The sequence below is a fragment of the Nothobranchius furzeri genome, chromosome 2 (genome assembly GCF_043380555.1).
Source record: "Nothobranchius furzeri strain GRZ-AD chromosome 2, NfurGRZ-RIMD1, whole genome shotgun sequence".
In the NCBI taxonomy this organism is placed as follows: domain Eukaryota; kingdom Metazoa; phylum Chordata; class Actinopteri; order Cyprinodontiformes; family Nothobranchiidae; genus Nothobranchius; species Nothobranchius furzeri.
This window is the reverse complement of record NC_091742.1, coordinates 81,385,108-81,397,904: the sequence shown is the minus strand read 5'-3', so window position 1 is coordinate 81,397,904 and position 12,797 is coordinate 81,385,108. Positions and strand designations below refer to the sequence as shown.

Here is a 12,797-nt window from a genome sequence, read left to right as displayed (position 1 = left end):
TTGGATTGAAAATGATGGACAAGTCGTGTTCTGACGTGCAGTAACAGCAGCAAGGTTGCGTTTATGGAGACGTTTTTAATTAAACGAAACTGAAGGTGTTCAGTGAGCAGCACAGGGCGTGGCTGAGAGGAGGAAAACCCATCTGATCACACGGAGGAGATCTGACGAGTGTGAGAAAGAGTTAGTGTCTGTCTTTAACTTTTTTTTTTTAATACAACATGTTTAATAATCTTAAAAATTCATCAAAATGCGGCTTTTGTTCACTCAGAAGGAAAATAGACACATTATGCCTTAAATAACTTGTAAATGTCTTAATAATAAATTATGTGTTTGTTTATTTAGATTTGTGGGAACTCTCAGCAGTGTACCTGTATGCTGTTACATATTAATGGAAAGTTTTTACATGCAACCATAAGACAAATGAAAAACACAGGTGTGTTACTGTAACTACGATTCTCTTAGATTGAACCAAAGTCCACTTGTGTCCAATTTTGTTTTATGTTAATTTAAAGAAACAGATTTATGAGTCCACTTGGAAAGTCCATCCAATGCGTTTGTGAGGAGAGCGATTCAGCCAAAACAGCATTCGGGATTTTATTTAGAAATATGACGACCGTAAGGAAGCATGGACGTAATTTTCACTTTAGAGGGGGGGGGGGGGGTGTATCTTTACAGTATGTTCTAATGGGAAACATACTTCAACACAAACGGTTGTTTTCCGCTTGGTCCTAGAGCTCAACCAGTGTCAATTTAACATAGCGTAATATTGTTTTTGGATGGTAAAAAGTGCAGGGGTCAAAACTTGACTTTGGAGCAAAGTAAAAAGCCTGCCAAAGTTCTCCCTTCTCTCCTGCCCTCTGCTGCTCTGCCTCTCTCTGCAGCCTCATGTCCTCCCTGATCAGCTCCAGGAGCTGGTCATCGCTGTCACCTTACCCTGGATGCCCATTTTCTCCAGAATAGTCTTAACAAACATGTAAGAAAAGAAACAGGAAGAGAAAAGAGGACAACGGGTTAATCCTTTCATGTTTTCGCAGAAAAAAATAAACTCAAACGAGTTTTTTAAAATACGAAATGTTATTGTACCTCCATGCCACAGCCGCCGAATACTTTGCTTCGGTGATCATGTGGTCCATCTTCGCCCTAAGCTTAATAAATTCCCTGGTTTTCTCTTGTACCTAAAATACAAACTCCTATTAAAATCAGGGGGAAAACGTAACGGGAGAAGTACGACACCGAGCGGCCGAACATACGAGCCGAGACCGCAATACAAGCACTTTTACTGTAACATTTCTAACTAGAATAACGTTCATGTATCACAAAAAACCCTTAACCTAACAGTTTAAGTTTATACTGACATTTATATGCGCAATCCTCTCCGACAGCTCCCACTTCCCTGTCCGCCATTGTTTTTAAATGTTCTACCGTCCGGCCCGCAAGGCATCTTGGGAAATGTAAACCATTGAAGGATACATCGGACCCATCCTTCATACAGGCAAAAAGAAGGCCGAATTCGTCGACCACCTTTGAAGGAGTCTTAGAATTGGGACAGGCCTAGTCGCGGCACTGTGACGAATCCGGCCGACGAAGGATGCAGACCCTGAATTGAGACACAGCGATTATACTTTAGCTGATCCTACCTATTTTTAAATAACTGAGAAGAGACCTAAAGGAAGACCCAGGACCCGTTGGAGGGACTATTGGGCCATTCCCATCTGAACCTGGTCGGCCCTCTGCTACTGCCCCTGTGACCCGACCCCAGATTAGTGATGAAAATGAATGCATGGATGGAAATAAAAAATGAAGCGTTAAAAGAAGCATTACAGGGTTTACTCTCATACATCAGCATGAACATACTCAGCTGATCTTAGAAGGAGGAGTCATGTGACCACACAAGCATCCAATCACCCTCATTACTATTTGACCTGCTCCTGTATAAACTGAAGTTGTTCACACACGTTTATCTCGTTTTTTTTTAAATCAGTCTATTTAGCCTGTCTTTACAGGATAGGTCTCATTCAAACAATTAATCCATTTCACTCCCCTGAGTCTTTAACAGCATTTTGTCCAGCTTGTGCATAATCTGTGTGACCAGCAGAGGGAGACAAATCCCTGCGCCACACATCCAGATGCATGAAACAGCTCTTGGAAGAGAACAGTGTCACATTTCAGTACATCTAAAAATAAAGAAATTGTTGGGTTATAATTAACATTTAAACACCTAGATAGATGTTCAGTGTCTCCTGAAAGTTTCTGTGAGACTGCTGATCAACAGCCCATATCCATATTATCCCATGACAGGCCCAGACACTTAGTCTGCTCATTTGTTAGTCCCAAATACCAAACCTATGGAGGCATTTTTTGTTTCGGTGTGAACTTTAAGTTTGAACAACATTTTTACAACCTGACTTTTCCCTCAGATACTCAACTAGACCAACATGAGCTTCCAAATCTGCAGCTGCTGTGGTTGGTCCAAAGTGACGACCTACCAAGGCCTGAGAACTCACCAGGGGAAGAAGGGATGCACACCAAAGGGCACAAGCGTCCCTCAGAGCCAACAGTTCACTTACCTTCCCAAAATTGCTCTCTTATCAACTCCAATCCATCTTGAAGACCCCTTTGTCAACATCCTTAAGACCTCTATGAAGTCTGGTGAGTGCTACACGGCCCATTCTGTTGTGATTTACTATCTTCTGTGGGACTTTTGGCTATGAGACATTTTCTTCCAGAGAGTGAGACATTCAGCTGGATGAATAAGTGGGAAGAATCTTCTCAAAGGGACAACATACCAGTTCTGAGCCCTTCATTCCTGGAGAGGGTACGTTTATAAAACTTCCAGGAAATGTCCAGTTACATTTCTGTAAACACTTATCTGTCATCTCACCGGCAGGAAGCTCTTGTGTCTCCAAACTTCATCACCCAAATGAATTCTGCACCTGCACAAGTCACAATGCCGCCTGCGTTTAAACCACGTAAGCTACAGTTAATTCTTAGCAGATCACAAGGCTGAGACAAGATTATTTAAGAGTTTTCCCACAGCTCTCCAAATTGAACCCCGAGCTCTGGAAATGGAGCCGAACTTGGACAGAAATGGTAAAAGCCTAGGTTCCACCTTTGGTGCACAGGTACAATTAGCTTTTTAACTTTTAGTCAAAAACTGAGATGTTCAAGGACCTAACAAATCTGATTTTCTGTTTTCCTGTAGCTGGCTGATGTCACGCCCTTGTCACCAACGCTTACCTCACAGATGAGTCATCCAACCACGCAAACTTCAGTCAACCATCCCAGCAAATCATGTAGGCTTTAGAAATATGTATTTGAAGATTTGGAGCTTTTAATCAGTTAATTCTTTCCTTTAGCATTAACAATTAGTGCGTATTTATAATTAGAAAGCCTAATTAGTTAACTTTACAATCAGGCATATCTTAAACAGTCATGTGGGTAGTGACCTCCAAAAATGGCCTTAACACCAATGCGGTGTTCTTACGTTGGTATTGACTCTTGTTCTGAGTTGCTTGGTGAACTGGATGATTTCATTTCCCCACAATAATCAGGAGAAAACAGCAGTTTACTCTGCCTCACTAGCATGTGGATGATCCATACACAACTACATACGCTTGGCTCCTCCCCTTTATGCTGATGAGGCATCCTGATCCTCAATCAGGAGTTGTTGAAGGTCACGAGCAGTGATGGGGTCGGTCACTCCAGTATGCCCAAGCTGTCCAAGAGGTATCAGTCCCACATCCGGTGGCTCTTGAGCCTCAAAACAAGAGTGGACATCATTTCTGCTGTGCTACCTACATATTAGCTGTGTAATGTTGCATTCTGTTTCCAAACCTGTTCTCCCAATCAAATCATGAACCCACACCAACCTCAGCACCAACATTATTTAAATCAAGTGTGTTTGCTACAGTTGGTTCAGTGAGCCTAACCCAAAACCAGCTTCAAATAAAACGTCTGTTTTTTCCTCACAGTGAGTCAAACTCAACAGCATGCTCTACAACAGGATGCAAACGTGGACAAAAACCATGAAGCTTCTGGTTTTATCTTTGGTACCCAGGTACAACTTGAGAGTTTGGATTCTTGAAACGCGAATCAAAGATGTCATCCTCACATCTGACTCTACTTTGTCTTTAGCAGACAGGTGTGATGCCCCAGCCACAGCTCTTTAATGTGAAAATGAATCCTCCAACCAAACAACCAAAATCATGTAGGTATTATGTTTGTATACTGGAGGAGTTCTAAAGTTGTACTCGGAGCTTTAGTTTGTGTGTGATCGTCCCATTCATCCGCAGCTTTTGAAACCCCACCACCCTTTCGTGAAAGCTTCCAAACAAGCTCGGAGAAAGCTCGTCGAACTCTTGACTTCTCCACTGTAAGCGTGAAGGTAGAGTAGCGTTTGGGACTTACAAAATGTTTGCATAAGTACAACACAAAAGCATTCCAACTGCAAAGTTCAACTGATGGATTATGATTTTATACTTTAGGAAGACCTACAGCAGTTACCATCAACCCTTGGTCTGGAAACTGTGATGCAAGAGAAAGAAAGAGAAGCCAAAAGAGTTCTGCAGGTAGTTCAAACAACAGAGAGTACCTTACAGGACAGAACGAAGGACTCTAGTGTCTAAAGCAGGGGTGAGGAATCCTGGTCCCCCAAGGGCTGCTATCCTACATGTTTTGTTGTTTCCTTGCTTCAACAACTCTGATAATAAACAGCAAATGATTAACCGGCTTCTGCAGAGCTTGGTGAGCTGCTTATTCCACAACTGAATCTGAACTGTTGAAGAGAAACTACTAAAACAATCAGGACACCAGCCCTCGAGGACCAGGGTTCCCCACCTCTGGTGTAAAGCATCAGCCCCTGGTAGGATCTACCGTGGTAAACTGGTGACCAAAGAAGAAGAAGTTAAGCAAGTATTTATGGTTTTTACCATCTCCCTGTTTAAGCTTCCAGGTGTTGGGGTTTTTGGTATTATGCACGAAACAGCAAGTCTCTGAAGATGTCAAGCATGTGGTGGTTGGTAATGAAAGTGTTGTTGATAAAGGTTTGGGTCCCAGGACGATGACTGGTCTTGCTGTCAGACGTAGGCATAGGGTAGAGTTGTCTAATAATCACCACCTGGTGGGGAGTTCGATTCAGGGATGTTCTGACTGGAAAACTAAGTAAGATATACTTTAAAGAGGGAGGACTGGATTAGTGATGAGTCATTCTACCATTCCTGCAATTCCATGTATATTTTTCAGGTAAAACTCGAAAAACTATGGTGCAAAAGTCAATTTAATGATGCAAATTTTTCATATTTTTAATTCATTTTCTTGAGCCAGGTTGTGCTAAAATGTCCCATTACAGAGTTACTGGATGTCACTCAGACTCCCACCGCCCCCTGTGGCCAGAATACCACACTTGCAACTTCAGAATGCCAGGCCTGCACCTGTAACACCTGGATCACATCAGACACAGAAACGCGACGATGTGCCGTGAAGCGCCGTGGAACGAAGAGCGCTTCTATTCATCACCCTTGTTAACCTACGGTCTCGAGCACATCAGTTGCGAAGCGCGTCGAGGGCTCGCGACGTGCAGCGATTGTTTCGGCATGTGCTCTATTTTTTTTCGCGAGCCGCGTCAATTCTGGCACAAAGTCGAACCAAAACAGAAGACGCAGGCCAGTAAATTTACCAAAGTAAGCAAAACTGCCAAGTGTGCCAGAAGAGTAAAAAAGTGTTAGCATGCTAATGAGCTCAAATTAGATGTTATTTTGTTCTTCACAAATGATTCTTATGATGATTGTATTTTGTTTTTTGATGCAAAACACCAGTGTCCCAACCCTTAAGTACAGGATCTTTGTCCTGTTTTTTCTACTGGCTGTTTCTCTTCTTTATGGTTTGTCTCAAGGCGTGGCAAGACAAGATGAGGGCTGATTTAAAGCAGAAAATGTACGTGAAAGAGCAAAAGATGGCTGAAGTCATTACATCTGTAAAATTGTGCCAGGTAAGCTGGAGAGACTTGAAAATGTTTTGATTTTAGTTTGAATATTACTTTAAAGTTTCTGTTTCTGTCTCTGTTTTAGGACAGATTGGAAGCTGAGTGGATGGAGATCAACAATGTGTTCTCAGAGGTGATCAAAGTTGTGGAGGACGCGCGGCAGAAAGCCCTCGACCCCGTGGAGATCAGGTTGGTGCTGCTTGGTCCAGCGGTAGTTAGTTAGTCTTTGTTTATTTGACATGGACACAGCAATTACATTGGACGAACCAGATGCATTGTTTAGTGTGTTAGCACCAGTGTTGGGAACGTTACTTTAAAAAAGTAATTAGTTATAGTTACTGATTACTTTGTCAAAAAAGTAACTCAGTTACTAACTGAGTTACAAGATCATAAAAGTAACTAATTACCAACAAAAGTAACTACTTAGTTACTTTTTTCATTAAAGAATGCAAGAATTACTACAATAGTAAAATATAAATGACTAATGACTGAACATAATAAAATGTATGTCCAAACGTTTTATATAAACCTGAATAATTTAAATAAATAAGCACTTAACAGGAGGAACTACTAACAGGAGCATTACACTAATCTAGACTATTAAAAGGTCACTGTGTGATATTTAACAAAAACCCAATCAGCTAAAAACTAAAATTGCAAATAGAAACACCTGTAAAGGTTCCCGAGCCTTTAAATGGTCTCTCAGTCTAGTTAAATTACAGAAATAAATGTAATTTTGCACAGCATTTTAATTTTTCCAGCTTCACATAATTGTGTGTTTTCAGCAGCATTTCTGTTGCTGGTAATCTAGTAATGGTTAAATAAATAAATAAATAAATAAATAAATAAATAAATAAATATCCTTTAAAATGACACTAGAAGAGGCACAAATCTGATGGGAGGACTTAAATGTACTAACTTGGGTCAGACCCAACCACAGAAGAGCTGAAGCTGGGTGGTAAACACACACAGGTAGTTCTAATAACACCTGAGCTCCATGTCGTTTGAGACTGATGCATCAGTGTTACAGCGGGACTAAAGACATGATCAGAAACAGGTTACAGCTGGATGATCTAGGAAGACAGAAGATCAGGACGTCTGAGCGGTGAACAGGTGAGCGGACCTTCGGGACGTCCCGCTGTCACGCTAAGAAGGGCACGGCTGCAGACCCGCAGATTCGCTGCTGCACGCATTTTCTTATCAGTAACAGAAACGACGTTTTGATATAAGAAGACGAAATTTATTAGTTTGCTCGTTACAGAAAGAAATATTTTTTATTAACGCGGTTATTTTAAACGGAGTTATTCCCATTGTGTCTACAGAATGCAGTGACTGAGACCGTGAGGGTCTCCGCCCACCCGGCCAATCATCATCGTGTTTGTAAGTGCGTTACCGACACCTCTCTCTCCCTGGCTGCAGCTGAAGTGTGGCGGTCAGAAAGCCTCATGCTGCTGCTCAACGTTCGACAAGCACATAGTAACGCACAACGTTCCGTCCCCAGTAACGGTAACGGCGTTGCAAAGGCGGGAAAAGTAATTAATTAGATTATTCCGTTACCTATAAAAGAACGCCGTTAGAAACGCCGTTATACTTAAACGGCGTTACTCCCAACACTGGTTAGCACACGTGCTAATTTGCAACACTTGTCCATAGAACCTTTCTAAAAAGTAGAGTACATTTAAATAAAATACAAAGAGATCAACAATAAATCAAACAGAAAACAGATTAAAAATGCAAACAATTTTCAATAAAAAAGAATAAAAAGAATAAAACAAGGCAATTTGAGCAGCAATGTAAGACTTTAAAACTATTCATGTAGACATTGTTGTTTAGACTTAAACCATTTTTTGAGTTCTTTGTTTAAAACTTTACTGTCCATTTCTAGTTTTAGGTCAGCAGGTAGAGAGTTCCAAAGTTTGTAACGCAGGGCATATCTGAGTCAAGAGAATGGTAAAAGAAATGATTTTGTTACTCCTAGGAGACAGCAAGTGAAAAGAGAATCATCAGATCTGCTGCTGGAGCTGCAAAAACAAATTGACAGTCTCAAAGACTCCTTGGATGAACTGGACGAACTAGACTTGCAGGTGAGAAGTCTCCATGACCAGTTTAGGACCTGGAGCCTGAACCACTAAACATTTTAATTAGTCAACTTTTATCACATCTGTTGAACTCCTGATGCATCAGACCTTGGCTGTGATCAGTTTTACTACTTTCTGCAAACAGAATCCTGTTCTACCCAACACAAATGAATCTACAAGCTGGGGAGTTGTCAAAGTTGAAACTTCCTTTTCGTTTGGTTCCCTGAAAGCTACAACTTCTACCATGATGAAGGAGATCCAGAAGAAGCTGGAAAACCTCTCTTCTCTTGGTGGGTCAACATTTCTGCTTTCTGTTGTAGTTCTACTGATTAATATATTTGCTTTATTGACCCTTAATTACTTCTTCTGACCTGCTTTTCCAGAGCTCAAGAGGATTCCAGCATTTGCACGTATGTATGTATTTATTAACTGATAATAAATCAGACAGTCAGTGACTGCAATAGGCCATCTGCAGGTAGTTATGGAAGGTCCTTCACGGGTTTAAGGAGAGCTTAGTTCTATAGAGCAGTGTTTCCCAGCCCCGGTCCTCAGGGCATGCTGTCCTCCATGTTTTCCATGTTGCCCTTGTAAACACCAGGGTTTCCCTGCTGCCACACACCTGACTTAAACGAATGAGTGATTAACAGGCATCTGCAGCACTTGATGTCTTCCTGAGGAGCCACTGTAAATCAGGTGTGCAGAAGCAGAGACACGGAAAACATTTAGGACAGTGGGCCCGCTGAGGTGTTTCCATCAAGGTCCTCTTTATCCAAAGGGCAACAAAGAATTGGCAAGGTGCCTTTATGGTTTTTCATGCAAACATCTGTGCTGTATCATGATCTCATTGGTAAGTGGTAACTGTTATTGTTTGGCCACAGTGGATGTGAAGCTGGACTCGTCTACAGCCCATCAGTGCCTCATCCTGTCTGAGGACAAGAAGAAAGTGAGAGATGGAGGAATGAAGCCAAATCTTTCCAATGCTCCGGAGAGGTTTGATACGTTTGGCAGTGTCCTCGGGATGAATGTCATAACCTCTGGGAAGTCCTACTGGGAGGTAGAGGTCAGCAACAAAACTGGCTGGGATCTGGGTGTAGCACGACGCAAAGCAAACCGTAAAGGGATTCTCTCAGTGAACTCGGACAATGGTTTCTGGGTGACGGTGCACTACGAAAACACAAAGTACGCAGCTCTGACGGTACCGCCCACCAGCCTCCCTCTGGAGCAGAAACCTCAGAAAGTAGGCGTGTTTGTAGACTACGAGGGGGGGCTTGTGTCCTTCTATGATGTAACAAACCGATCCCACATTTACTCATTCACTGAGTGTTCATTCAGAGATCAGATTGTCCCGTATTTCAGTCCACATCTTACTGTAAAAAACGAAAACGCTGCTCCTCTGGTTATTTCTGCTGTCCGTAAGCATTAGTGGCTAAATACAGTACATCTGTGTAGAAGACCAGGAGTTCAGAGGTATACGAGATTAGGTAGGAAGCTACGGTTCTGTCTTGTTACATACTTATGGGTGCTCATTCTTCTTCTCACTTGTTTCTGGTTTTCACGTAAGCTTTTATCCGATCCACACAAGTAGCAAAGCAGCAAGGTGGATAAATTATCCTACAGGAATTATGCAAAAAGAGCTGGAATCAAACCAGCAACCCTTGGCCTTCTACTTCCTGATCCACTGCTGTCCCTTTAATGTCTATTTTATTCCTGTACAAATGAATGCAATGAGATTGATAAATGAATCATAATACATATTTTACAATTAGATAGAAAGAACATTTTATGTTATCCATGTACAGTTACCACAAACACACAGCAAAGATTTTACTGTAATTGTAGTAAAAATGAACTTTGTATTTTTAGATATTCTGGGAACCACCAGTAAACCTGCAGTCTGAGAGCAAAGTGCTCGGTTAGGAACGTATGGAACAATCAGATCACTGATGTATGATGGAGCTTGATTATTAAGAGCTTTATATGTGAGAAGAAGGATCTTAAAATCTATTCTGAATTTAACAGGTAGCCAATGTAGGGAAGCTAAGACAGGAGAGATATGATCTCTCTTGTTAATTCTCATCAGAACTCTAGCTGCAGCATTTTGGACAAGCTGAAGACTTTTAACTACATTCTGTGGACTTCCTGAGAGTAATGAATTACAGTAATCCAGTCTTGATGTAATAAATGCATGAACTAGTTTTTCAGCAAGTACATAAGTATGTTTTATTTCTGTAGTGCTTATCACAGATAACAACTGACAAGCATTTCACACAAAATGTTATTTTCACTTATGGCCAAAAGCAACGCCTCTCGTTCATAAACGCGTTCCTCTAGCCATCAAAACAGAGATAAAACACATTATTTTACGATTATTATGCTCACGTTATGTTGTTTTTTCATATGTTTGTATTTAAAAGACTAAAACCTAGTTCATGCTTCTGCGTCAGCTCCACAAAGGAGAGATGAGTGTGGATTGACGGAGACGTTTTGCCTTAAAAGGAACCCAGGTTACAAAACTTAGTGGTTCTTAAGAGATAAATGTTAGTATCAGTTATATTAAAATGGTGTAAAAACCTTCTTAATTTCTTCATTTTTATTAAATTTGTAAAAATAGTTTAACTCGAATGTTGCCATTGTTGTTAGTGCCACAATGCACTCTAGGTAGTGATGTCACATAGTTGTACCTCGGTTGCACCACCGGCTTTGGGACCCTGTAGGGACTGTTCAGTGACATGAACATGTCATCTGTTCAGCCTTTTCAGTTTGAACCAGAGTGAAACATTAATGAGGACATCACTGACCATGTTTCACAAAACGAGCATCAACATGAAGAGCAAGAAGGGCGGGATGAAGCGAGAGCAGGACAAAACCGGTGGTGCGTGTGCGGCAAATGTGTCTCCGTGGTAACCGAGAGGGAGAGTGTTTGTCGTCAAGAGCTCACTTTTTTGTCAGCAGTAGTTAACAATAAGCTATCGTGTGATCAAACTTATTCAGTTATGAGTGATTTAGGAGAATATTAGCATCCAGAGCTGGTGTGTGCTTCATAGAAGATTAGGATATTCAGTGAAACGACTTTAATCGTTTTTGCAGATATTATATATTTGGAGAACACTGTATTGCTACACTTACTGCTTGTTTTACTGATGGGAGAGGTGAATGTTCAGCTTCATCTGTGATGAGTGGCATGTCCGATGGTTCGCTGAACATGACAGAAGCGGCAGCTGCAGGAGCGGGTTGTCAGCTCAGGAGAGCGTCCAGCATCTCGTCTCTCCGAGGGCGTTTAGGCTGCTTGTGTGGATAAATGGTCGGTAAAGCATTTAGTTTCCACCTTCTCATACACCCGGCCGCTCTGGTGAGCTCTTTAAGTAGTTGTGGTCGACTATAAGCCTCAAACGCATCAGAAGAAAAATTTTAGGAACACAGCCGCAGATCGTTGGGAAGTTGTGTCCGTCCACAGGCATCTTCCCACTGCTTTCTCCTCTTCTTGCCGGTGGGAAAGCTGTGTAAACTCACATCACTCCCCTTGTTGCCCTTTGACTGGAAATTAAAAACATAATCAAAAAGCAGCACAATGCGGCATTTTACTTAATTATTAAAACGTGAGCGCATAAACAAACACTAGCGTCAATAGCTGTTCTTCCAAGAGCAACCAATATACGTCATCTCTCCCAGAGTGCATTGCGTGCGGAAAACATGACGTCCTGCGTATGTCAAAAAATAATAAATATTATAGATTTATGAATAAACAGCAATGTTGTAAGTGTTTCTGACAACATAGTTTGGTACAACAGAAGACTTGTGGCTTATTAGGGCACACACGTCCTCATGGCCAGAGTTCCCTTTAAGACTTCTCCATCTCCCACAGAACTTTGCAAAGCATTCCTCAACAGGACAACAGAGGGTGCAGCGCTGTTCTGGGATACCCTGTTATGTGTCCGGTCCAAGATAGTAATAGATAGTAATTTATTATTAGGTTTATATTGTGTGTTTTGTCTTTTTAACATGGACAAATTTGTCCCTCATTCTCCTCCACCTCATGCGCTCGCCACCTCTAAACCCACATTACCCGTCATTTCCGTCCACGAGTAAAACACTTGACGTGCGTCTTTATACTCCTCCAGTCACGGGTGAATAAGCGGTCCTGTTTTAAAGCAAAGTATTGTTCAAGCTGCTCAGTGTCTGCCGCTAAAGATCCTCAGCTCTTAGTTTTTTTGAGGGTGCAATGGCGGTGCTGTTGATTAATTTAAGGGAAGCGGCGTCCTGGCCAGTCACAACCTTGCATTCTCCATCTTGTTGGACAAAGTTTAGAAAAGTGGGCTCAACTCCGTCCGTCGTTGCATGTTTGTTGGAGAGCCCTCGCAACGACAGATAATGGCGTTGTGTGTCTCCATACCAACGCAGAAAGGGAAGCATAAATTAGGCTTTACTTGTCCATGAGTAAGGTCGCCAACTCTACATCACCCGAGGTGTGTCCTTAAACGTTCGAGCATGTCTGTTCATAGGTGGTAGTCTAACTCTATTAGCGCTGACCGGTGCTAGTTCATATTGCATAGAGACCTAAGGGAAAGGGTGTGGGCTTAGCAAAAAAAATTTAAAAAGACGTATTTCCTACATTATATTATAGTAAGACAAAGACATATAGATAAGACAAAGACTTTAACGGATTTCTGAAAAATCATACACAATTCCTGAAAGGGCTAAACTCCGGACAGCAGCTTTAAGGGACTCTCAGGTCCACAGAA

The 12,797-nt window shown here is 41.7% G+C and overlaps 1 protein-coding gene across 3 annotated transcripts; it reads left to right on the top strand.

Annotated features, from left to right (window-relative positions):
• Positions 1 to 9,498, top strand: LOC107376966 (E3 ubiquitin-protein ligase TRIM21). Of its 3 annotated transcripts, none has more exons than XM_054747432.2 (16): positions 1 to 170; positions 2,418 to 2,649; positions 2,727 to 2,815; positions 2,888 to 2,969; positions 3,037 to 3,122; positions 3,203 to 3,293; positions 3,972 to 4,057; positions 4,135 to 4,207; positions 4,293 to 4,384; positions 4,485 to 4,568; positions 5,891 to 5,986; positions 6,066 to 6,169; positions 7,959 to 8,064; positions 8,204 to 8,348; positions 8,442 to 8,468; positions 8,937 to 9,498. In XM_054747432.2, exons 2-16 carry the CDS (start codon positions 2,436 to 2,438, stop codon positions 9,479 to 9,481), a joined length of 1,920 nt encoding a protein of 639 aa, XP_054603407.2. In that variant the 5' UTR covers positions 1 to 170; positions 2,418 to 2,435; the 3' UTR covers positions 9,482 to 9,498. The 3 variants fall into 3 exon arrangements, with proteins under 3 accessions (XP_054603407.2, XP_070404165.1, XP_054603406.2); XM_070548064.1 differs by having other exon boundaries at positions 1 to 180; positions 4,138 to 4,207; XM_054747431.2 differs by having other exon boundaries at positions 1 to 180.
• The last annotated feature ends 3,299 nt before the right edge of the window (positions 9,499 to 12,797 follow it).

Excerpts from the sequence above, each read along its gene's own strand:
- LOC107376966 (XM_054747432.2), top strand. The coding sequence starts at position 2,436 with ATGAGCTTCCAAATCTGCAGCTGCTGTGGTTGGTCCAAAGTGACGACC. Across the intron at positions 4,569-5,890 it reads AAGCCAAAAGAGTTCTGCAG|GCGTGGCAAGACAAGATGAG; the intron begins GTAGTTCAAACA and ends GTTTGTCTCAAG. Across the intron at positions 8,469-8,936 it reads GAGGATTCCAGCATTTGCAC|TGGATGTGAAGCTGGACTCG; the intron begins GTATGTATGTAT and ends GTTTGGCCACAG.